Source organism: Caloenas nicobarica, chromosome 7, assembly GCF_036013445.1.
Source record: "Caloenas nicobarica isolate bCalNic1 chromosome 7, bCalNic1.hap1, whole genome shotgun sequence".
NCBI classification, from domain to species: Eukaryota; Metazoa; Chordata; class Aves; order Columbiformes; family Columbidae; genus Caloenas; species Caloenas nicobarica.
This window is the reverse complement of record NC_088251.1, coordinates 8,870,484-8,895,270: the sequence shown is the minus strand read 5'-3', so window position 1 is coordinate 8,895,270 and position 24,787 is coordinate 8,870,484. Positions and strand designations below refer to the sequence as shown.

Below are 24,787 nucleotides of genomic sequence, written 5' to 3'. Positions count from 1 at the left end.
TGCAAGAATCCTATCAGCTAACGGGACCAAACAGCGACTGAGACCGAAATCAAACCTCCAGCTGTCAGGAACAGATAAAGCAGCCACAGGTATCAGGCAGGGATCTTGAGGAATTCCAGGATATCCTAAAAAGAGGCACTCCCATAGAGAGATACTAGTCAGCTGCATGCCCACACATGTATGAAAAAGCCTAAGGCAAAACCCTAGACTGTAGCTTGCTCATACTACTGCCATTCAAATCACATTTGAAGAACAGTTTAAAAACTCTCTCTCTCCTTGTAAATTTATCTGTATCACTCCTACAGAGTGCCAATTTGTCTTAAAACTATTTTTGCCATCTACATATAACCAGAGTAGCTATTTTTTAAAAGGGCAGGAAAAAAAATCTTAAACTTGTAGTTATTTGCCATAGTTTTTAAATGTCTACTGATATTTTCCATGGAAGTATTGTTATTTTCCCCTTACAATCAGCCTGCTGCTGAAACCAGCAGATGCAAACGGGACCCCAGCAGCCATGAGAACATTGCGGGACAGCATCTCCTTTGGCACTGCAAAAGCAAGTGCCCTGATCACGGTGATACATGGCACATACACACAGGTGAGAGCACACTAGCTGCTCACACTCCCTTCTTTGGGGTGCTCGTGGGATCAAAGTTAAAGCTTAGCAAGTAGGACAACGCAGGAAAGAAGGCTGGATGATGTGAGAAAGCCACGTAAAGATGGACAGCACAGCCCGCATCTGTTCTGGTTTAGATCCAGAAATCATGACTAATATCCCAGGTCTCTGTCTCTGGTTTTATCCTGTACTTATTTAACAAAGAGAAGTCCTAAGAAAAAATGACACTTTTCTTACATATCCTATTCAATTATCACCATAATGCACGCTTCTCAGCCTCAGTTCTTCAGCTAGAATAAAGTACACCAGAGTTATCTATCCTCAAAACAGCGTCTCACAGCCAGATGTGAGGCTGACTCAGAGTAATTAACAGATTTGCATCAATTCTCTCCACATCCCCCCACACCCTTTGGCAGGTACTGTAACAACTAAAAGATTTTCACAAAATGCTCAGAGGACAAGGCACGAGTCCAGCCTAGAAACAGGGTGCGTTGCTATCTTGAGAAATAAAAATCTTTAAAAGGAAAAATAAGTTATATAGACATTAACAAGTGGAAAATGTTAAACTAGGATGACAGGCTAGGGTAGCTCATAAGAAAGGCAGTTGAGAAAATGTTGTCATTAAAGATATCAAACACTTAATTTGCATTAAAATAGAGCGCAGAGATTTCAAAACCAGAAATCAAGTTTTAAAAAGAAGATATGAAACATATACTATTTTTAAATAAGCAAGCCAGTATTTAAGTACTTTCCTAGATATTTGTAAGCATGCACGCCACAAGGATAGAGCTGATGCAAGTAACAGAATGAAATAAAAGATCAGAGAGTAAAGTGTCAAAGAAAATTAAAAAGCTTTGTGCCACCTGCATACATACATGTAGAAAGGCTAGGAAATGATGAGCTTTAAAACACAGCAGGAAAAAAAATACATGTTTTAAAGTTTAAGAACACAACTGCAAACATGCTTCTCTCTATTCTGCCTGATGTTTCCTGTCCTTCTCCCAAGCCTCTTCGTTTATCTAGAGCTTTGATACGACAAAGAATTCCCCACTAACCAGCCTGCAAGACCTGGGCCCAAAGCCTCAGCCTTATGAAGATTTAAGCATCTGAATGGTTCAGAATTAAGGGAGGTATTTAACACCAGCACCTGCTTGATCCTGTCTGAAAAGTGATCACCTTCTACAAGATACACAAAAAGTCTGCGTGCTAGAATAGACCTGTGGTTGTTCTGTGATTAAAATAAAGGTGCTCGACGGATCCAGTTCGCCACGATTTTGATAGCGATTGAGAGATTAAGAAAATTCGGTTGCATTTACATGGTTATAACCTTATCTGGACTCAGTGAAGATTACACCACAGATTCTGATCTTCTGTAGCTTTGGTGTACAATTTTCAGTTGTACAGTGACAAAGCATAAATCTCACTGTTTTTTAGTGGGCGGTTATGCCTGACTGCATAGGCACTTGGGATATTCTACTCTTGCTTCAAACCTATCAGGACCCTGATCAATTCCTCAGTTTGTCAGGTACAAACACACCTCATTGCTAACTCAGCTCACGATCCAGTTAAAATGTGGCAGCACTATTGATGCTGTTCTCGGCACAACAGCATCAGAGCCTATTTAGAAGGACACGTCATTCTCTGAAGCAGCAGCAGCACTATCCTTCATCTGCTGAGCAACAACAACTTCCACCATGTCTGTCCACGCGTGTTTGCCTTTGGTCACTTGGCAGGTGAACAAAAGCACATTCTATAGCATCACTTATACTGCAGAAAACAAAACAACTTCACAAAATCATTCAATTTATGTTTGTTACGTGAAATCTCTTATATGACAATTACTGTTTAAGAAAAGCTTTAATCCTTTCAAAGCAGAGTCATGAACAACTTGCTAACTGAGTATGATCAGGAGTTGTTTTAACCTCAAACAGGGAAAGCAACAAATGGTTTTAAAACTATTTTCAGTAATGAAAGGACACTAATGTTACAACGAAGCATGCATCAAGCTAAGATGTGCTGTGAAACAGATGATGTTGAAACAAATGTTGACTAAGCTAAGCCACACTTTGAATCAAAAACTTCATTACCCAACATGATTGTCAACAGATGGATTACTGATTAGCAGTTCGCAAACCAAAGGGAAGAAGCGAAGTGAATTTAGTCTGCCATATTTCTACACTAGTACAGAGTAATTTTTCACAAAATGGATCATGATACAAATTGGGTGATAAAAGGATAGCGAACCCTGATCGTCTTATCTCATGTTCTGAGAACGTCCCTAGTGATCTTCATCACGCACACAAAAGTTCTCTGCATTTACTTGTACAAACAACTTACTAAGGGTCAGTATTTCTAGATAATCAATTCATCTTTCAAAACTCCTTACTGAAGGGTTGGAGGATCATTGCTAAGCAGACGTTTCTCATACTTAACATCTGAAAGCCTGTAACACGTAGAAACTCCTTATCAGCCTTGTAAGTAGTAAAATAATTTTGAGTTATTCCTTCAACACACCTGCCATATACAAGAAGATTCAGTCACTATTTCAAGAGTATTTAGGGGTTTTTTGGTTTTGTTTTGGTTGGTTGGTTGGGTTTTTTTTTTTCTAACATAGGAGAGGGGTAGTTAGAAATTCAAGAGCTCCTAAGAGTAGTCTGAGCAACCATCTCATACACATCACTTGATATCCGTATCAAAATCTTACTCAAAACGATGAATAAGTAAACAGAAGTGTCAAACTATACACTGCAAATCCTCAAGGATGCTCATGGCTGCACGAAAGCAAGTTGCTGAAATTAGCAGAAAAGGCAATTGCTTCTTCCAGACAGCACAGAAATTCTGGCTTACTGATGAGTGCTGGCTACCCATAACAGCACTGAAATGTCAAAAAGGTGTCTTAGCTACCTTAACAGCAGCCCACATGGGGATTTTAGTCAGCAGCACCACACTCTTAACCAGAGTTCCCCTGTGCTTCCTCTTTTGAGGCTGCCAAAAGCATTCCATACAGTAAAAGGAACTAAATTCCCTTTTGAGGCAAGTCAATATAAAAATGCTAATTTTAAACACCAATTCTCCCACTGTTTACCCTCAGATTACCTGAGGAGGACCACTGACATATTTAAGACAGTGGTCTCCCAGATACCTTTTGGTATCTTCATAGTGATGTATCATTGCTACAGTCTGATGCGTGTATGAAAAATAAGGGAAAGCCTGCACAGAAACAGGCCTGTCAAAGATCTTTCGGAACAGAATCTGTAGTAAAATCTCCCCTCAGGTACGACCAGCAATCTCACCAAGGGTTGTGGAAGACCCTGGCAGAGACCTGTCCTCAGCCATCACTTTTCAACCACAGAAGCTCTGTCCCCCACACTTACAATCTCTTCTTCTGACTGAGCTCAGGCTAAAACTAGACAGGCACATTAAGGAGCAACATAACTCTTCACATGGCTCCTGACTCCCAGGATGGTTTGCAACGTACAGAGCTGGTAAACCTGAGATTTCAGAAGGCCTGCCCTGGGCTTAGCTGCCCGTCTTGGCACCCAGACCTCGCAAAAATTTGCAGTGTAGAAGTCAATTCCTCGATGTCAATTATTTCTGGAAGTCTGTCAGCTTCAAACACTGTTTGGTAAATCGACTATCATAGAGAAAGCACTAACGACCGATACAGCACTGAATACAGCCTGTTCCTCTGGCTAGCACTTCATGTGTGGAACAGCAAGCAGACACTCTTCAAATCCATCAAATCTTGTTTCGAGGTGCCTTTGAAGAATTGAAAAAAAAAAAAGTGCAAATGCAACTGCTTCTTTGAACAAACAAGTCATTCAGGCCATTTATTGACTCTTGTTTGACCCAGCAGTAATAAAAGATAACCCTCATTGTTCCGCAAGGCTGCATTTGTATTTGGATCACTTCTTCATTTTGGTATCAGTTTAAGATTCTGCTGCTGCACCAGATCATGAACTAAGACAAAGTTCCACAATACTGCCATGCAGATCACACTGACATCTGTGAGACTGAACTGGTGCTAACAGCATTGGGAATTAGAGAGCTCTCCAGTTGACACTGCCTATTAGGCTCTCATATCGCAGAAATGCAACATTTCACTTGTGAAAAGCTGGCATTGCTCAGTTTGACCCTTATTTTAGCACTTGCTCCTCACTTTGCAGTTTTGAGGAGACTCCTCCACATTCCTGCTTCTGTTTTCACGTCCATATGGAATATAATAACAGATAACATACACAACTGAGCTACACAAGGCATCTATCATTTCTGGGTTTATAGCATTTTTGATAAGTCCATATAAAAGCCAGTATTATTTCTCTCAATGCAGCTAACACCACAAAATGACCGCTGTTAATAAAATACACAACTTCGCTGCAGAAATATCACAAAGCCTCTAAAAATGGAGTCCAACTTTGAGACAACACTGGAGCAGTTACTTAGCTTTAAATCCCAGTGATTCAATTAGACTCAACAAGATACTCTGCTGAACAGAATAGGCTTAAGACAATGCCTAAGAGTTCTCCTCAGCCAGATCCCTAGTGAGCCTGAAAGCTATCCAGGCTCACCGAAGGCAAGGATTAATCATCCTTTTGGGGATACTGACTGTTCTCTAGGTGCAAAACCAACTCTGTTACAAATAATCCTTTTTAAATTAGTTATGGATTGCCCCCAGAAACAATGAAATCCTGTTCTCTGGTTTCTCCCGCCCAAAGGACACAGCGCATTTTGATTAGTGGAACTTGGTTGTCTTTTCCCCTGGTACGCATTAATTTTTCCACAAAAAGAATCGACTTTCCTACAGTAGCAGGCCAAATTATCATCCTAACTTGCAAGTTCTTTCCTACCAATCTTCCTAACTCCCCTCTGGAAAAAAACATCTCTTTGCCCTAGCTTAACGTATTTTAAACATGCACAACTTCACTATGCCAAGACTCTATCTTTAAAAGCCTTGCCTTTTGGATTCTCCTCCAAGAAAACCAACCATGTAGTTTGCAGTGTACTCAATTGTATTCAACATAAAATTCTATGATTCTGTACTCAGCAGGGATCGGCAGCGAGGGTGCTGCAGGGGGGACCGGGGTGGGAGGTGGTCACGGACCGCACTGTGCTGGTCACAGCTGCTTCCAACCATCTCAGCAATGGACAAAATGGACCCACTGCACATCAAAACAGAACCAAAGGAGCACATAGCACCTCTGCGAAAACATGTACATTAGAAAAGGCAGTAAATATTGAAAAGACAGACACTCGGTAGGAGACACAGGAGAGATGCCAGAGCTGCAGGGATGCAGAAAAACAGAGGAAACACAGGAGATAATGCCAGCGCGGGAGAGACATCAAAGCAGGGGTAAGGAAAGAAGTACGTGTTTCTCTGTGTGTTTGCTTGCTTTTATTTTCAACACCCAAATCAGTAATTAAAAGTTTTTTCATTGCCAATAAATGACATTGATTGAGCCTCGCCTACTCAGACCTGGTTTTTGGCCCTCAACACTCACAGTTCCAGATGGTGGAACGGTTTAACTGCCTCTGCCCATGTCTGAACCCATGAACTCTGTGGTCTCAAATTCAATGACTAAAACCACTAAGCCCTCCTCTCCAGTGAGATCAACAGCAGAAGTTCTCCCATTTCTCACTATAAAATAGCTGCCATCATATCCTTCAGAGAGCTGGCTCCTAACATGAAGCTGGGATGCAAGGAATGTATGGAATTTCACTACTGGGAAACAGAGAAGCCTTCAGGCACGGCAGGACTGCACACTCTGCTTGCCCAGCTCTTAGGATATGAATATTCGTACCCTCATGTGAACTAAGTCCTATTTAAAAAAAAAAAAAAAAAAAAACCACAAACAAAACCATAAAAATCTCTAACAAACATGCAGTGCCTGAGCTGGCATCTCTTTGGGTATTTTTGTTTCTCTCAGTATGAACACTGCACACCAGAACTGCAACTTGAAACCTAATATTAAAAATACATTTAGAAAAAGAAAGTACAGGACAAGCAACATCATAAATTTTCCAGTAAAAAAATGTAATTCCTTTCAAGTTGTTTCGTCTTTAAAAAATAAAAAGATAATTTAGAAGATATTCACATACCACTGGATTTTATTGTGGGGGTTTTTGTTGTTTTTTGTTTGGGTTTTGTGTTTGTTTGTTTGGGGGTTTTTTGTTGGTTTGGTTTTTTTTAAAGAAATGGAAGCGGTTAAATTCCACGACTAAGATTTCCTTGTCACAGCTGTGAAACAAAGTAAAAGAAACTCTCTGGTCCAAAGACTTGATTCAAATAATCAAGCAGACAAACGGAATGTTCTTATCCTCATTTTACAGATTAACACAAGGAGAGATCAAATTACTTCCCCAAGGTCACCTTACGAGTCTCTAACACAGAACTGTTCTGTAGTTTAGTACTTTAACTACGAGAGTATGTTTTAACATCTGCTACTCTGCATATTTATAAAATGCCTTTTCTGCGGCTTGTACAAGGTAGCACATTGACTTAACCAAAACAAAACCCCAAATGTCCAGCCCCAAAAGCAAATTGTCAAGCAGAACTAAATTTAAAACTAAGTAAACCCCCGAAGCAAAAAGAAAATAAAACACCCTAGTCCTGCCCCTGCCAACGTGGATTGCATAATCGTGCCATGTGCTCCAAAAGCAACAAACTTGGAGACTTTCCCAGGTCACCCAGGGTTAAAAGTTCCAAAGTCATGAGTTCAGATCAAGACTATGTTTCATTAACAACCATGACGCTGAGACAGCGTCAGGAGTCAAAGTCCATTATTCAACATTTTCTTGATTCACATTGGGAATAAATGTTGAGACTGCAAATAGAGCACTGGAGAGATGGTGTTCCAGATAGAGAACACCTCTGAATTAACACACAGGTAACATCTGCATGCCTTTTGGGGATAACCCCATCTAAAGCAGTTCTGTTCACAACAAAAGGAAAAGTTAGACTAAAAGCTGCTTTGGAGGCTCACAGCTCTCGGGATATCCGAATGGAAGAACAGACAAGACTGGAGCTACTGCAAGCACAAAACCAGCCCTCTTGGTCATAACCTTACAGGGTATCAGCATCTTTGCTTTACCGAAAGCATGAAATAAAACCAGCAGAGAACTAAATTGCTCTGCAAGACTGAACTAGACCATAGGGCAAAATATACAGGAAACGCAGTTAACATTTTGGTGAAGTTCATTTTCTGTGTTGCTTACTGGGAAGGCCAGCACCAACTGAACACCCACAGAGACAGCGAGAACATGGAAACACGATCTAGTTTACTGCAACTTGGTACCCAGTAGGTGCCAGCACGTACCCTCCAAGAGAATCAGCATGCGAAGAACCGAAATCATAAAGCCTCTGTACCTGCTTCCTTAATCAAAAAAAATCTTCAACCCTTCCTCTTCTCTTATCCTTCCAAGCATGGAGAAGTGTGGCATGAAGAGATACTAATCCACTTCCATAGGTTTGGCCAGACATGACCCAATCTGAGATCTCACCGGGTTCAAAGCTGATTCCCAGTATGTTTTCACAGACTAGCAGGTGAATGCTGGACGGTCTTTTTATCAACTGGTCAAGGAATCAAGAACCGGGGCTAAATCCTCAGCTTATGTGAACTAATGGAGGTAAAAATGAAGCTACAACACTTATCACCCAGCAACATGGCTAGCAGGCTCACAACTCACACACGGACCTCAACATCAAAGCACTAATAACATAGATTATTCAATATGGGTTTTAAATTGCAGAAGAGAGAAGCAAGACACGCATGTGCATATCTAAACTTTCTTTCTGTTTAAGGATATAAAGAGAGAAAGTTGCCCTTGGATGCAACACAGTGGCAATAACATCGCCGAGGAATAAGATAATACAGGCTCATAATTGGGAATAGATAAGTACACAGTCAGAGACATGAAAATGGGATATCAGTCAGACATAATTTAGGAAGCGCCATTTGGCGTCAGCAGAAAACACCCTGGCCTCAGGATTTTTTTTGTGTATGAACCAACCAGGCAGACACCGAAATCTTTCAACAATATGAGCATAATGAAGCATGCTAATTTGCTAAAAACTGTTACTAACCATTTCGCACTTCAGTGAACTGGAATTGTATTTTTCTAGCTGAAACCAGCCCCTCTAGTGCCCAGTTAACATGTTTATGAAGCGAGACTGGACTGAACGTGTTTGCAGCTTGTTCAAACAGCAATCGAAGCCGTGGCTGAGAGGGAGGGAACCCGCTGCACTTTGCAAGAGCATCACTCGAGAGAGCGGTGTTTGGAGCAGCTTGAAAGCAGCAATAACTCCTGACCTTCTGACTAAAGCAGAGGGGGGAAAACAAAAAGAAAAAGACAAAAAAAAGGCAAGGAAGAAACAAAATAAATAACAAAAAATATCTGGAGATATTATTTGAAAGTAATAAGGTAGAAAAGAAAAAATACTAAACAGATAACTCTGCAGCCATGAGATACAAAATGTCAGTAATCATACAACAAAATTAAAGACAGCATTTAGTTATTTTAGTCTATTATCTGTGTGAACAGGAAAAAAGTTATAGTCAACATCAATATTAGTAGTCGTTGTAAATAACGTATTAAACTTTGTGGGGAGGGGGAAAGGAAGCAATTTGAATACAAGTCTTTTGCATATTTTCAACCATCTACTGTCAATTTTTCCCCACTCTTATAGGAGGTTTTCTCCCTTGCATTTTTTATAAAAACAACAGGTTCGTTTTAATTTCATTGCAGGTATATGACACCTTTCACGGTGTAAGATGCTAAAATTGTATTTACAGAGTAGTGCTGAGGTAGAGCCCCACGTCACACAGGGAGCCCAACAAACTGAGCATCAGCTGGGTGGGGAGCACGGACAGACCGAAGGATCAAAACTGAACACACGGCTAAAAAGATGACACGTTTTATGTCCAGTTCAAGGAAATCAGCCGCCTAATTTAAAAATGTATCTTAGAAAACAAGCAACAATTATGATAAGTTGAATGATAATACACTTTTATGAGGAGTGGCATAGTTGATTCAAATGATTCTGAAACCTGCAGTTTCAAGGATTTGGGGTGAAACTGCCACTTAAATCATCTCTCATATGGCTTTCTGATCCTGGTAGCAGGTCAACAGTTCACCACTGACATTATAAAAATGATCCTGTAAATCTGAAGCAATAGATCTCAAATCTGCTATGTAGTCAATACTATTTATGCTGGGCCACTGCTTTTCATCAAGAAAAATTATGGGTAGACCGTATAATGGTTATGCCTATAACTCTCTCGATACATCTGACACACTACGACAGGCTAACGAGGCATTCATTTGTCCTGCTCTCTTCAATTTAAACATCTATGAAGCTAAATTCACTCAATTTATTCAATTTACAGCATTAAAAAGAACCTTAACGTGGGTGTTTAGAGTTGAAAAACCGCTCACTCTTGCTCCACATTACTACTTTTCGCATCTGTTTCTTCCCTAGTTTGAATTTATCCCATATTATCTTTTACAGAGTCCTCAGAAGCAAAGAACACAGATCCTCCTCTTCACAAAAAGAGATTAGGTCTGTGATAACATCATGCTCCAAAATCACATCCAATCCACTACTCAAATACAATTCAGAACACAATTCACATCTTCACAATGCAATAAATCATGCAGATCACTATTACGGCAGGGAAAGACCCCACAACCATTTCTAAATTCTTTGACTAGTAAATGCTTCAGCAGGAGGCTTAAAATATTATTTATAGGGAACTGAAACTGATCACTAATTTACTGCTGCAAAATTCAAACATTAAGCAAAAATCTCATATAATCAATATTTTCACTAAAAGGTAAAATAACACCCTCTCAATTCAAGCTTACTAAATATATCAGTGTTTGTCTTTAAAATTTTAAGCTAACTGCTTTGGTGGCCACAGCTCTTTGAACTGCAGCAAACAGAGGTAAAAAACAGTCAACAAACTTGGGTTAAATGACATGAAAAAAAAGAAAATTACACATTACACATACACATAGAAGGACCCCAGCTGTGCAAACACTCTAAATTAGGTGTGTTCCAGATTCTACCCTTATTAAAACAGGTACAAAGATAATCAATGCAATCCACTGCAGGTTTTGGCACATCACTTTAACAGAAAAGAAAACAGCAACTGTCAATCAAAGCATGATTCATTTCAAATTCTGAAGGTTTAAACCTGAGGTGATTATGGCTGGCACATTATGTTGTTTCTACTCCAGTCTATCAATAAACAGAATTACCTTTTTCTTTCACCATGGCAAACAAATTTTCTTCGTAGTGGAAGCAGCAAGAATTAACTGAAGTAATTTAAACACAATCTCTCTTCCAGCAGCGTGTGGCTGAGGTGGATTTTAAAAAAAAAAAGGCAGCTTATTCCAGATAATTATATTCCTTGGTCAGATTTCCCACAAGATCTGCTCAGCTTGTCACTGTCTTTTCTTCTTGTGCCTCTCACCTTCTTCCCCTGTGGTCTAATGGCAGCTCCTACCCTGCCTGTGGACTCTGCCCCTTGTGCTGAACAACCAGCCCCAGCCGCTGCCGTGGAACAAACGCGGAATTCCACCGTCCCTCATTTCCAGCCCCTGACACCACCTTGCATTCCTCTGCCCTCGCCGAGCGGGGCTGCCAAGGCAATCTGCGAAAAACCGCGAGTGAGAAGATGCGAGAGAGAACAGGAGAGCTGTTCAAACACACAGAGAAACGTAAAGTGGTATTTAGGAGCTTCCTATTATTTTATTTACTCGAGCTGAGCCAGGATCAAGAGGGGAAACCCAAGATGAACAAGTGCTGAGGCAGGCTGGGTACGGTGGCTTTTCTATGGTGAGCACTGCTCATCCACTCCTGGTTTTACTTTAGAGCTGTTACCAAATGCCCATTACTAGACCACAAAATATGCTAATAGTCTCTCAATGCCTTCTGACCATAGCACAGAAGAGAGTAACATAGAATCTGCACAAGCTGAGAATACTGACTCTGTTCACTACCTTGAAGTAACAATAAAAATGATAAAAATGAGAACTGTCACCGCTCGGTGAGCACCTGGGTTTAGAAGCAGAGCCAGAGACTAAGTACCACAGATGAAATTTTTGCTGTGAGTTAAGGTAAGCACTATATTCTGAAATATCAAATAATTGTAAACTACAACTCCTCTTACACTTTTCCCCTTGAGATGACAGCCATACGTACCCACAGAACTGAGAGAGTTTGTGCACTGAAACAGCAGCACTTACACGGAATTTCACCCCCCGACAAGGCAAAGCACCACTGACCTTCCAAGTTATGGTTTTCCAGGCACTAAACTCTACCTGAGAAAGGACTGGTCAGGAAACTGATGTTAAAAAACAAACCAAACAGCCCTTTACAATATTGCCAAGTCTCATCATCAAGTAAGCTTCAGAATATTTCTGTTTTCTATTAAATGATACAGGTCAGAGGTGAGAAACAAAGCTTTTCTAAGCATAGTTTTATTCAAAGTTATGAAGAAAAGCTCGGAGATATGATTAATCAAAACCCTGAATACCCATTAAAAAACACTTAACATGTATAATTTTTAATACATAAATACTGCCAGTATCAAGATTTTGGGGAACCTCTGTCACTACTATTATTTGCCACTTTTTCCTTATTTATAACTTACTTCATTCCTCATTTTAGGTAGCTAACAGTGACTTCACTAATATAAACCTATGCCATCATAATTTTGCTTGGAGAGTAAATGTTAGTATTTGTGGCTTAGAGGCAGAGAAAATTACAAAGGGACATGAATTGACTTGCCAAAGACAGTGGTGACTTCAGTAATAGGAACAAGGTCAAACGTGAAGATATTCTGGGATAGATTATGGGCAGATTCATGGGGCTATAGCTTCAGCTTGACCAAAACCCAGTGCAAAATGTGCTTTAGGTTACACAATGGAGGTGCAATTACATTTAGCTTTTGCCGTAGGACACAGTATATGTTCAGCCCAGACTTGGACTCGAGAGCTGGACTTGAACTGGAGCTCACACCTCCACAATGAAATTCCTTCTTAACGCTACTGTGTGTTGGGAGAGAGAAATTAATGTAAAGAAACAAGCTGTAGGCATCAGCCAGACAGAGCAGCAGATGGCTGATACCTGCTGGAAAAAAATCAGAGCATAGACAAAGTGTTAAAAATATTTGCAGTCAATAAATTCCAAATGTTTTGTATAAATGCCACCCAGAACAACAGAAAGAAATTAAACAAGCCAGTCTGCCTCACCCAAAAGATCTGTTATTTAGTGATGTTCTTTATTAAATAAGTAAGAGAGAGAGGCAGAGATTCAGGCACATGCATGGAAAAAAACAGTTATTCCATTCTAACAAATCTAGGCTGGTTTTCTATTGTTAGCAGTCTAACGTGTAGGAGAAGCACAGCCCAGGCAGTCTGACATTCCTGCTCCTATGACTCACTGTGTTACTATTAATAACATTGGAGGCTCCACCAGGGAGCCAGGCTGAACCCCACCAACGCTGGGGCACAATCCATTATGTCACATTTCTGACACATTCGAGATGTCAGGTTGTAACTCAACCTGGCTGTGTTCTTTTTCAACCCGTATTTTGTAAACAGTCAGGGGACAGCCCCCTGAAAGGGGCACATCAGACCTTCATTCATAAATATTTGATCTGATGTGCAGAGCAGGGTCTATGGACACTGTTAACCCCTTCCTGGGATCCACAGACACCCCCAGAACACTTGCAACGATTATCATCCAGTTTTTGTTCCGGCAGCTGCTGACACAGAAGCTGCCCGCCAGTATCTGGACTTTGTGTTCTCCGAGTTCATTACCTCCATTTTTCACATGTGCTAGAGATTAGCGCTGCTCTATCTCATCTCACCCTGAACAGAAGTCTTTCCTCACGTCGTTCAGCCACGGAAGGCCGCAATGTTGGACTACAGATTGTCCACAAAAATAATTTAAAAACACAGACTGCAGGAAATTATACTGGAGATTTAAGAGTCAAATTTAATCCACTTCTGAGTAAAGAGATATAAAGAGCAGACATTAGTATTGGAAATAAAAATCTTTTTACACCAGGATGGTTTTTGATTTTTATCTTATTGTTTTAAGCCTTAAGACTAAAATTTATCCTGCTGTACAGTTCAGAATCTACTCAGATACCCTAAACTGGAGATGAAAGAGAAATAGATAGTTTTAGAAACAAACTCCTAGTATTTATTGTTATTTAGAGGTGCATATTTTAAAGGAAAGCAAAATAAACTTTTTTCTTTAAATAAACTTTTGCACTGTACAAATTAAATAGAGAGTCTCCCTTGAACAGAGTATGGATGGAAGAGTCACCATGAGTATACTACAGCTAAACAACATGCTTATGTTGCTGTTATTTTCTGGTGAAAAATACCCTGTGCATTCAGCAAGAGGCAGAGAGCCATACTGAGAAAGAGTTAAACCAGTTTGTTTTGCTTTTTCTTGTACCTTGATAATGTTGAAAAAGTACATGTAAGATACTAAGCAGTTTAGCCATGATTTAAGATTTGTTATTCTCATTTTAAAAGCTGGCTTTCATATTTTTATCTTGTTCTCATTCTTCATAGATGAGATCACGGCTTAGAAGTATCAGTGCACAGTTTTTATACAGTTTCTTCAAAACTGACAAATATCTCTTGTTCATCAACCAATGAAGGGAACAGTCTGCTAGCAAACAGAAAAGGGGAGAAGTTGTTCTATTAAATAACATCCAGAAAAATACCCTCTGTTTAATGTCCTTGCCTCTGGCAAAAAGCCTGGCACAAACAGTTTTGACAAGAAATCCTGCCAGAGGCTTCCACAGCTTAACCACCGTACAACCCAGGTCAATCGAGAGCCATCACTTCTATAACATCTTGATTATGGCAATTTGCAAAATAGTCCCTTCTCCAGGAAGGAAACCCCGTTCTCTCATGCCCTTAAAGAAAAGGTGACCCCGCTCTAATCGTTGTCCTGACTCAACTGTGCCTGCTCAGAGTCAAACCAACAATGTCAGCATGAGATTTCTTGCAAAGACCTGTGACCCAGCAGTGGTCCCAGTGCCCTGATGGAGACGCAACAGTTTCCAGTTTTAGCATCCTCAAAAGCTGTACGATTAAGTATTTCCTGGCTTCTGTTCCCCTTGAACATATCCTGCTCCAGCAAGCTATTCCTCTGATGCCTCTCCCTCAGACATCAGGATAATTGGCAGATTGTCCATCTTTTGAAGACAGCTCAAGCAGTGGTGCTTCTCGAGGACCGTAACAGGCAGGGAACCGACCCAGGCGAAGCTGGTAACATTGGTAGAGATTCAGATTCACCCAGACACACTGCTTGAGGAGAATTCAGCCTGTATTTCACAAAACTGTCTCCCACAGGAGGTGTGAAGAGCTGGGGGTTTGCTTCTGTAGACAGACATGAGGTGTTGAGTCAGGCTGTCCTTGCACGTGCTGCTCCTGTGCCTCTCCAGGTTCTTATGGTGCCCCCAGTAAATCTGCTCGTCCTCCCAACCTGCAGGCAAGCGGCAGGAGAAGTTCCTTTACGGCTATCCTCTAGCCTTCTCATACCCTCCACACAGTTTTTGCTGTGTAATGACTTCATACTGCGGCTTGTGCAATGGACTTCAGGCTGCCAACCTCTCCTCAAGCCCATCTCCTCACCATGCTGCCCTGTGTGAAACCAGCAGAACATGAAGGAGCAATGATGGCCCCACAGCCTGATCTCACCTCAGACCCTCTGTACTGCCCCATCACAAGTTTTAAACAGTAAAGGAGGGTCCACAGACCAACCAGAAAGGAATAATATCCTTCTTAAGATATGCTATGGTCCCACAACCCTACGTCTTGGGATAATCACATTACTTTACTGATAAGCCTGCTCCTCAAGCAAATAATGCCTTATGCTTGGATGCTACCCACAACTTTTCTGCTGTGCTGGGTTTTTCTTTGCAGCCTATGTCATGCTGTTTTGAAGACAGTTTGCAATAATGGTGTTTACAGTCATGTATCATCGTTCTTTCAGGGTAAATGAAATTAAAATTTACCAATTACATCACCTGATTCAGCAAAATACATAATGTATTCATCCTGATATTAGTGCTTTTTTTAATAGAACCATTTAATATTCTTTTGAATTAGACTTCTCAGGAATAAAATATCTATTGGGTTTTGATGTATTAAGAGGTCTGGATTTCTTAAAACAAAGTTTCATTTTCTGAGGTTCTTGCAAGCAAAATTTTTTTAGTAGCCTGCTATTCTGTGTAACAGTAATAGTCTGCAAAATACAGATAAACCAGTAAGAGTAATGTGTAATTTATTGCAAAACAAAATAAGGAAACAAGGGCAGGTGGCTTTGCTCCAAACATTAAGAAGCCTATAACACACGCTTATGTAAAAAGCATCTGAAACCTCCAGATTATCTTTAGAAACAGATGAGAAAAGTTGGTTACATTATACTTCTTTGCAGTGGCCCCCAAAATATACAAAGCTCACTGTTGGGTCATCTTCTTACTGTAGGTATGTACAGACATTTACCCATAAACACACACTGATAATATTGATATAACAACTGGCTTCCAAACTTCTTATGTTATCGCTAATCCTTAGAAAGGAGATCAAGCTTTCTTAACACCTGTGTGAACTTTTACATTATGCACACATAGTTGATGCGGAACTGAGACACAGTACAGCAATAAGCTGTAGTGACAGCAGTTTAAAACTCCGTATTTTTTTTAAACTATATAAAATCATCACTGTTCACCTGCTACAAAGTAAATTCATCCAGCCAAATCACAATTACAACTAGTACTATTGCTGATAAAAACCATCTTGCCAAAGGTAACAACAGTACCAAGGATGTAACAGAAATACGAAAGTTAGAGAAAAGTGACAAGTACGATCAGAAGTTTCTTGTCTAGAAGGAGATATTAAATGGATAAGGATATTTCTGTGTTGAGAAGAGACCTGGAGGGAGAGACATGGTTTAAAAAAAAAACATGAGTAGCATGAAGAAAGCAAGATATGGTTATGTGCTGTTTATTACAAAACAAGGGATCGCTGTTTACTTGACACTTACATTCTTCCCTAGGCACCTACTGTAGGCCACTGATGAAGACAGGCTACAAGGCCAGACAGAGTTTTTATTCTGGCTTAGGACAGGGGCTGTTCTGCTGCATGTAAAAAAAAAAAAAAAAAGAAAAATCGCTCAAACTGTTCCATTTCTCACTTGCTGTGCCTATGTCTTGCAAGTTTTGCAAGATTTAGGCGGAGGCTACTGTCAGTAGCCATTACTGACCATAACCATGATTACTGCTAAAAACTGCAAATCGCTTGCAGGAAGACAAGAATCTCCAACAGGAAAGCATATATGCAAGTGTCATGCTTTACTGTGCATGCCTAAAATTAAGGAGATTTTACATTGATAATCCACTTCAGAATTGGATTAACTCTGCAGAATAACCCACACAGCCTGTCTTGGGAGTTCTTGCCTCAGTGAAACCAGCAGGAATGCAGCAGACTCACCAGTCTAAAGAGTTTCTCCATGAGAGGTCCGTGAAATACCAGATTGAAGCAGCTTCCTGCCAATCAGTTTATTTGCAGAGCAAAGAAACAAGTTCTTTGTCTTGCAGCCTCAAGAGACATGGCAGGTCAGCTCATTAGGCATTAACCTTCAGTGTGTGCCTCAGCAACACAACCCACAGCAAAGCAGGTGATAACGAAAAATCCATGGTCCCCAAAGATGAGGCAACCCATCACACGGGCACTGGATATATACCACCCTCACATTTAAACTGGACTAATCAATTTTCACTGTGCCAAATGACAAATTCCTTCTCTTTTGATTCCATATTAAACTACACACAGGAATCTTAAAAAAAAAAAGGCACCTAAAACTGTATTGCAAATGTATTTCACTCCAGGCAGCTATTTCCCAGCCCAATGCCCTATCAAATGAACCAAAAAGAACCTGAAAGATAAAAAAATATGCTTTCCAAGTAGATACAACTTGGCTACATAGTGTAATAATATATTCCAACAAGCTTTTACAACAAATAGACTTTTTATCACCTCACACCAGCTTCTGAAACCTTTCTACTAGCGGCTCTTCGATTTTACCTGCTAGGTAGGGAGGTCACTTGCTTCACTATGTAAAAGCCTCTATCTTTGAAGCTGTCTTTTAAATTACTTATTGCTGTTTCAATAGTAGGGTCATCATAAAAATATTAAGCTGACATACAACAAATTGATATTCCAAACAGAGTAGATAAACCAATTCACACGTCTGCACCAACCAGAATTTTTGAAAGATAGCTACAGAAATTATTTTGCTGCTGCAGCTGCATAAGAAGGTTTGCTCACAGTTAGTTTACACCAAACCGGATGGCTTATTGCCTCTGCTTCAAAGAAAAGGGTCACATATTTTAAAGGAGAGTTTGCCAACTTAAAAAATAAACAAATGATATTTAATCTTCCAAGTATCTATGTATACTAATCAGCGAGTTGGATTTATATTTTTGTATTTTACAGTTTAATGCTGCTATGATTTACATTGAAACTGCAGAGACAGCTCCACTGTCTAATTCACAATGTAACAAACCAGTGATAAACATTCCCTGGTGCCATAATGTTTCTGCATCCCACCATAAAGACCTGCTTCTTACAGGAAAATAACTGAAAACGGAAAAAAATCAAAAGCAAGATAATGCAAAAACTGTAATCACAAGCTCCCATTCTAACATTGTCATCTTTCTCTCTCAGTTTCACCTTCTCTGCATCACCTGGGTGAAGAGCATTCCTGCTTCCCTTTCTTCCCTTCTCCTCCCCTCAGCTATTTCCATTTTACTCACAAAAAGCCCACAGAGGTCTACCAAACATCTGTCATTCTGTCAAACTAAAAGGTACCTCTAAGGTCCCTGTATACAAAAGCGTACTTAGCGATATCCCCATCTCTCCGGCATAAAGGAAGAAAAGGAGCCAACAGTAATTATAGCAGCGTTCATCCTCTCATCAACCAGTACACAGCAGCCTTCCAGTAGCCAAAGGGACCTACAAGAAAGCTGGAGAGAGACTTTTTACAAGGGCATGTAGTGATAGGACAAGGGGTAATGGCTTTACACTGAAAGAGGGGAGATTTAGATGAGATACAAGGAAGAAATTCTTCACTGTGAGGGTGGAGAGGCACTGGCACAGGCTGCCCAGAGCTGTGGATGCCCCATCCCTGGCAGCGCCCAAGACCAGGTTAGATGGGGCTTTGAGCAACCTGGTCTAGTGGAAGGTGTCCCTGCCCATGGCAGGGGGATTGGAACTAAGTGATCTTTAAGGTCCCTTCCAACCCAAACCATTTTGATTCATTCTGTGATTCTACATGAGGGACATATGGGAGTGGATGAAGCAAGGGAAGAGGACATATACCAAGCTTCTCTTCTACTCCCTCCACGCTCCGAAGTCAAAGTTGCAGCGAGTGAAGATGGCCATTTCCTATGCCCTTCTCTCTGCTCTGAAGCATTCCTGCTCTTTCACCTTTTGCACAAGCAGAGCAGGCCCAGGCAACGGCTTTCAGAGGAGAAGTAATAGCAATATGCATTTCTCTTTTCCCCATTCCAGTGCCACCAGTATTTTACCACTGGTAGAAAGGCTGGAATTTCTTCAGCTTGAAAGCAGCTTCCATTTCAGATTCACCTGTATCTCATCTCTCCTGCCGGCAAGAGGCTGCGGTCGCCTGGGATGTCCATGTTCTGGCAGAAGAGAGGCCGCTCTTGCCACCTGAAGCAGAGGAGGGCAAAGCCACATCTATCGTCCCGCTTCAGCCCTGCCCACGAAGGGGACTGCCTTTCTGCCTGGGTTGTTTGATTAAAATACCAAGGTTATACAACTGCGAATGATGGACACAGGGGAGGAAGTTTCAATCAGATACAGAACAAAAGCAGGACTCCCTGTAAAGAACAGCAGGGGATGTGTAGCCACAATACAGCGGGTCTTTCCAGTCCGAGCTGCCCTCAACCCTTAGACATCTTTGCTTCAACTCCCCTTAACTGTCTTCTCACTACTGCTCTTGCCTACGTATATAGGCACAGAGGAAGCAAACCACAAAACTTTCATTATTTCTTTCTACTTAAAGCTGATTTAGCTCTAGCATCTAATAACAGTAGGAACTGCAGTTTTGTTCTTGTTTATTGGATAATAGATAACAAAGAATTTAGGTGCAGAGGGAGCAGTGAGCCCTACAGAGGTAAATGCAGTTGCTCTAAATCGTGCTATGTTAATGCAGATTAGTGCTAAACCACTGATATACTACTAAGCAAATTAGCTTGGATTGATCTTGAACACCGGCAGCAACTTATCCCACAGCAAATGGAAATCTGAAACAGGAAGCTAAGCGTTAAGACATTGAACATATTTGACGTAAAATGTGACAGTGATTAAGTTGGAGTGGAGATGCTGCAAATGGGCAGAGGATGAAGAACTGGTCCTAATTGATTACCTTTTCTTCTTAATTTAAAAAAAAAAATCAAACTGTGCATATTTACAGAAGCAATGATTTTTACGGCCTAACAGAGAAGCTGTTTCAGCTGTATTTCTTACTCAAACACAAACCCACTACTCAGTATTTTTCACAAGTCTATTTGTCCCCAGAATGCTGAAGCAACTGCATCAAGTGAACTTTGTTCACTGCAGCCACTCTGTGATCCCTGCAGTAACACAAGCAAAGGCATCTGCTTGTGTTTACGATCCAATAGGTGAGCAGTGAAAAACCATCCTGTCCTGGTAAAGCTGATGAAATAAGCAACTACATCTTCAATGGATGCAATCATTGCAGGATCAAAGCCACATCAGCACTGTTACTGCAGCAAAGGGCAGAGAAGAAAGCAATTCATCCAGTATCAGCAAGTGAGAGAAGAGGAGGGAGAGGGAGAACTTCCACCTGTGGGAAGTTTGCAAACAAGTCCTTGCTATTTAACACCAGGGTAATACCTAGACATTGCAGCAAGCATAAAAGGGAAGTTTCTCACTCTTTGATGGTCTTCGTCAGGGATGTGTGATCCTTATGCTGGACCCCAGCTCCGCACTGGTATCGCAGAGGGTTTGCCAGCAATTCCCAGAGGTGCTGAAAAGCACCTGAGAGAGGGAGGCTGCTCCCAGGGTGATACCAAAGTTCCATGACATGCTTGGTCCATGAAGCACAATACGCCTAGAAACTTGTATTGTAACACTGCAAAGCTGTCCCCAGAAAAATGGGACTTCAAGGAGGGAGAAATCCAGTTTCCCCAAAACTGAAGACACTAGGGCCACGTACTTCTTAAAGACAAAAATTAAAAAATAAGCAAGTGTCAGTGCACTCAACCAGGTCCTTAGCTGACAGTGATCTGTAAGCACAGAAAAAGACTCTGAAAGACTCAAAAAAATCACATCTGTGCTGGGTAGGCTCAAGCACCTAGATCATTTGTGAGATTCATAAAACCCTCCAAAAAGATTGTACAACATGCTCAGGCAAACTGTTCCACCACTTCTCTGCCTCCCTGTCTAGAAAGTTACTTCCCATTATACAAACTGGATCTTCCCTGCTGCAAACGCACCTCTTTCTGTGCTTCTCAGGACAATACAGAACACATCCCCATTTGACAACCCCCTATTCATCTGAAGATTGACTAAATCCCTCACTTATCTCTGCTCTCCTGGATTCAGCAAACCTAATTCTATTAATCTTTTCTCACAAGTCTTTTTTTCTTAATACTATTCTCACTGCCTTTTACTAGATTGCGTCCAATTTATCAGTATCTTTCTCCAAATGCAATGTCCAAACCTAAAGACAGTATCAAGCAGAGTCCTCTTCAGTTAACAGGAACAGAAGAATTCTCTTCCTTGTTGTTCATGTCTCCTGCTGACACAACCCAGAAAAAGAATGGCTTTTTTGCAGCAGTGTTATACAGTTGATCTATATTTACAGTGTGATAAGCATAATTAACCTGCATATACTTTTTTGGAGCTGTGTTATTTTCCATTCCTCATCTGTACAAGTCAAACACTTCACACTTTTATTCACTGAAATTCAGCTGCATGATTTCAAATAATCTAGCTGACTTATCAGGACTATTCTGAATTCAGACATTGTCCTTCAGAAGAATCACATAATGCTCCTAAACCTGGATTACCACAAACTTTAAAAGCATGCTCCCTATTCAATCATATAATCATATAAGTCAGCATTATAAAACAAGAAAATTATATAAGGACTGAGGCTAGGAGAGAGCACTCACTTGAAGGAATCCATCTGAAAAGCTATCAAAAAGAAAAACTACCTTATCTGAAGTACATGAGCAGTCTGTACAGCACCTCCCAGCATCTACAGGGTACCACCTACTACAATGCCAACAGAACCTGGATTTTTCTCTCCCACATCACCACTTGCCACATTCAAGATTGCTTGGCTTTGGACACCTGACAAGTTCACACAGCACCATTAAAATCCTATGACTGTAGGTCACATCAAGTACACATTCTGGGGGGAGCTACTGTGAACACCATTAGCAGGTAAGACCAAAGATTAAAATATGAATACTACGGTTTTTGGTTTTTTTCTCCTCCCCATCTGTGCCTGCCTTCTTTCTGACCAGGTAATGACATGGACTGGTGGTAAAGAATCTGCAGCCTTCAGGGTGATTTTGGGCTGGGTACTAAGAGCGTAAGATGACAATGGTGCACAAAACTCCGCCTGCTCATCTCCTGAGCGGGGGGCTCCAGCTTTCTTGCCATAACACAACAAGAAAACCCCACTGATACAAGCCAGCTGACGTGTGGGAACTTAGACGTAAAACAGTGGGCAAAGCCTGAAACGCTTACGCTGCAGCTAGTATTTTAGAATTGGATGTCTGGTTTAAAATCTGTCAAACCCATTCCTCTCAAGAACACCCTACTTCTGTGTCTTTGCTCCCATCACCATGTTGACGTCCTGCACCCTTCCCCCCTGCAAATATATACACATAGAAATCAGACCTTTTTTTCCCCAGACCCCCATTTCCCACAGGCACTCAGTTCTCCATATAATTTCCTGCACCAGTCCAGTCTGCCCCCTGGCTTTACCATTGAGCTGTTCTCATGTTCTCTGGACTCCCCCCCCATGCTTTTCTCATCCTCTCAGGTTCTTTTTGTCTTCCTTTATATCTGACTGATCCAACACAAGCAGCCATTCTCACAAGCACTGCTTTAAATTAAGACTGTTACATAAATAGTTACTAAACTCACACATGAGGTCGGTTAGGTAATACGGTATAGATCTCCTTTCCCTCAGGTGTATCCCGCTGCCACATCCAAAGAGTCACCACTCTGGAGAGGTGCACAAGGTGTCATCTGCACAAGTGACAGATGACAGTACCCCATACAAGAAGCAACACCACACAGCTCCAAGCCAATCTGCTCTTTAAAATTCCACTGCTCTTTTGCAACCAACTTTGAACTTTTGCTCATTCTAAATATCAGACATTTTTCCATAGAATTCTTAGTATCCAAGTCTGGCCTCCAGAGGATCAAAGCCACGTGCTAACCCAGGCCTTCTAGGCTAAGCCAGACTTGTTTGTAGCAAACCTCCTTGCAGCAGTCCTTGGCCAAACGACTCAAGGGAAATGCAAAATGAGGGTCCTTTCAGTAATTCAAAGAATCTTTTGAACTCTTTTTTTAAAGTTTTCTTGAATTTTTAGAGTACTTTTGACTGTCAGTATCATGCCACCATTTAACCTCCACCATTCTCCTTACCAAGAGGATGGAATTTTATAACACAAGTGCTAAGTAAAAGCAAGTTGCGGGTTAAATTGTTGAGACTCAAAAGACTCACTTTCCTGTATCCTAAATAGCTCTGCACTAGCTGATAATTGCAGACCTTCCAAAAACCTAAAATACGAACCCTTCCTGATGGTTATGATTCCACTTACAAGCAGCAAGGAAAATATTTAGTGATTCTCCAAATGCCTTGAACAGCACAATTTCTAATCTCTGTTTGTAAAGCCAAATACGGACAGGAAACTGTCTTTCAGCAGAGCATATAAACTGCTAAATCTCCTAGTACTTGAGGCACCATAATCCCCAAGCAGGCACATGGCTTAAGAGACAGACTCATGCGTTTTGCATCTTAAAGTCACATACAGCTTTTACAACCAGGTCATTTTCAATATCATTCCACTATTTTTGCTCTAGGTAGGTGAGATTCTGATTCCAGTTGTTGTAATTTCAGTAAAGCTGAGACACCAGACACCTTGCAGCCTTTCAGATAGCATTATTCATGGCACTGGAAAGCAGGACCACAACAACCATCCTATTGCACAGTAGCACCCCAACTGTAGGATGAAAGGAAAAATAGCCCCAGTGCTTATTTGCATTACCTATTGCAGCATAATGCTAATCAGAACCTGTCCCACTATCCTTGTGTTCTCTTAGAGATGAGGGAAAAAATGCAAAATTGCAGATTTCTAGATCGATTTAAGTCCCATACAAATTAAAAGAAAACTGTACCTGTGCGAAAAGGTGGCTCCCAGCCAGCTACAATGGCAAAGAATTTCTTTGGAGGCCTGCATGGATTGATCATATAGCTGGTCACTGTACATTCAATTAATTTTCTATCTTGAACTGTGATTTATCAAAGTGCCTAAATTGCAGAAGTTTTCTCCAGATTACCAATGTGAAACCCTGGGCAGGGGCTGGCAAGGTAGAATGATACCTGCTTTTTTTGGTTCACAGCCATATTATATATTTGCCTCATGTTTTAGCAACACCTTAATTAAAGTTGTAGTTTTAAAATAACTGATCGCTCAGAAGCAGTAACTATCTAAACCAGCATCTGGGTTTTAGCCAGTATTACCTTTACAGTGAGAAGTTCATTGGGTACAGAGTTAACTAGCAAAAAGCTATTTGTACAGAGGAAAAGATGTTATCTGGCACTGACAAAATGACAAACTTAAAAGCAGATCTTTTAAAAATACTTGTCTACCATATACAATCACTCAGTATTAACATTTTGAAGAGCAGAGTGACAAGTATGTAGCAGTTTTCTTGATCTGCTAAGTACAGGCAAAACTCCAGTACATAACTAGTTTGGGTTATCAAAACTGAGGTCCATAAAGTAAGTCCTAAAAGATAATACCTTTGAAATTTATCTGAAAACTTCATATTAACATTTATAGC

General features: G+C 40.7%; 1 protein-coding gene across 13 annotated transcripts in view; it reads right to left on the bottom strand.

The window, feature by feature from the left end:
- The window catches only part of ABLIM1 (actin binding LIM protein 1), a 217,201-nt gene that overhangs the window by 117,396 nt on the left and 75,018 nt on the right, over positions 1 to 24,787 (bottom strand). The window contains exon 1 of one of the 13 annotated variants that reach the window (XM_065639520.1): positions 10,874 to 11,304. The exons of the other annotated variants lie outside the window; for them this stretch is intronic. Within the exon in view, the coding sequence (XP_065495592.1) occupies positions 10,874 to 10,889 (16 nt within the window). The 5' untranslated portion in view covers positions 10,890 to 11,304. Of the gene's footprint in view, positions 1 to 10,873; positions 11,305 to 24,787 lie in introns of those variants that run through there. 13 annotated transcript variants of the gene reach the window in all.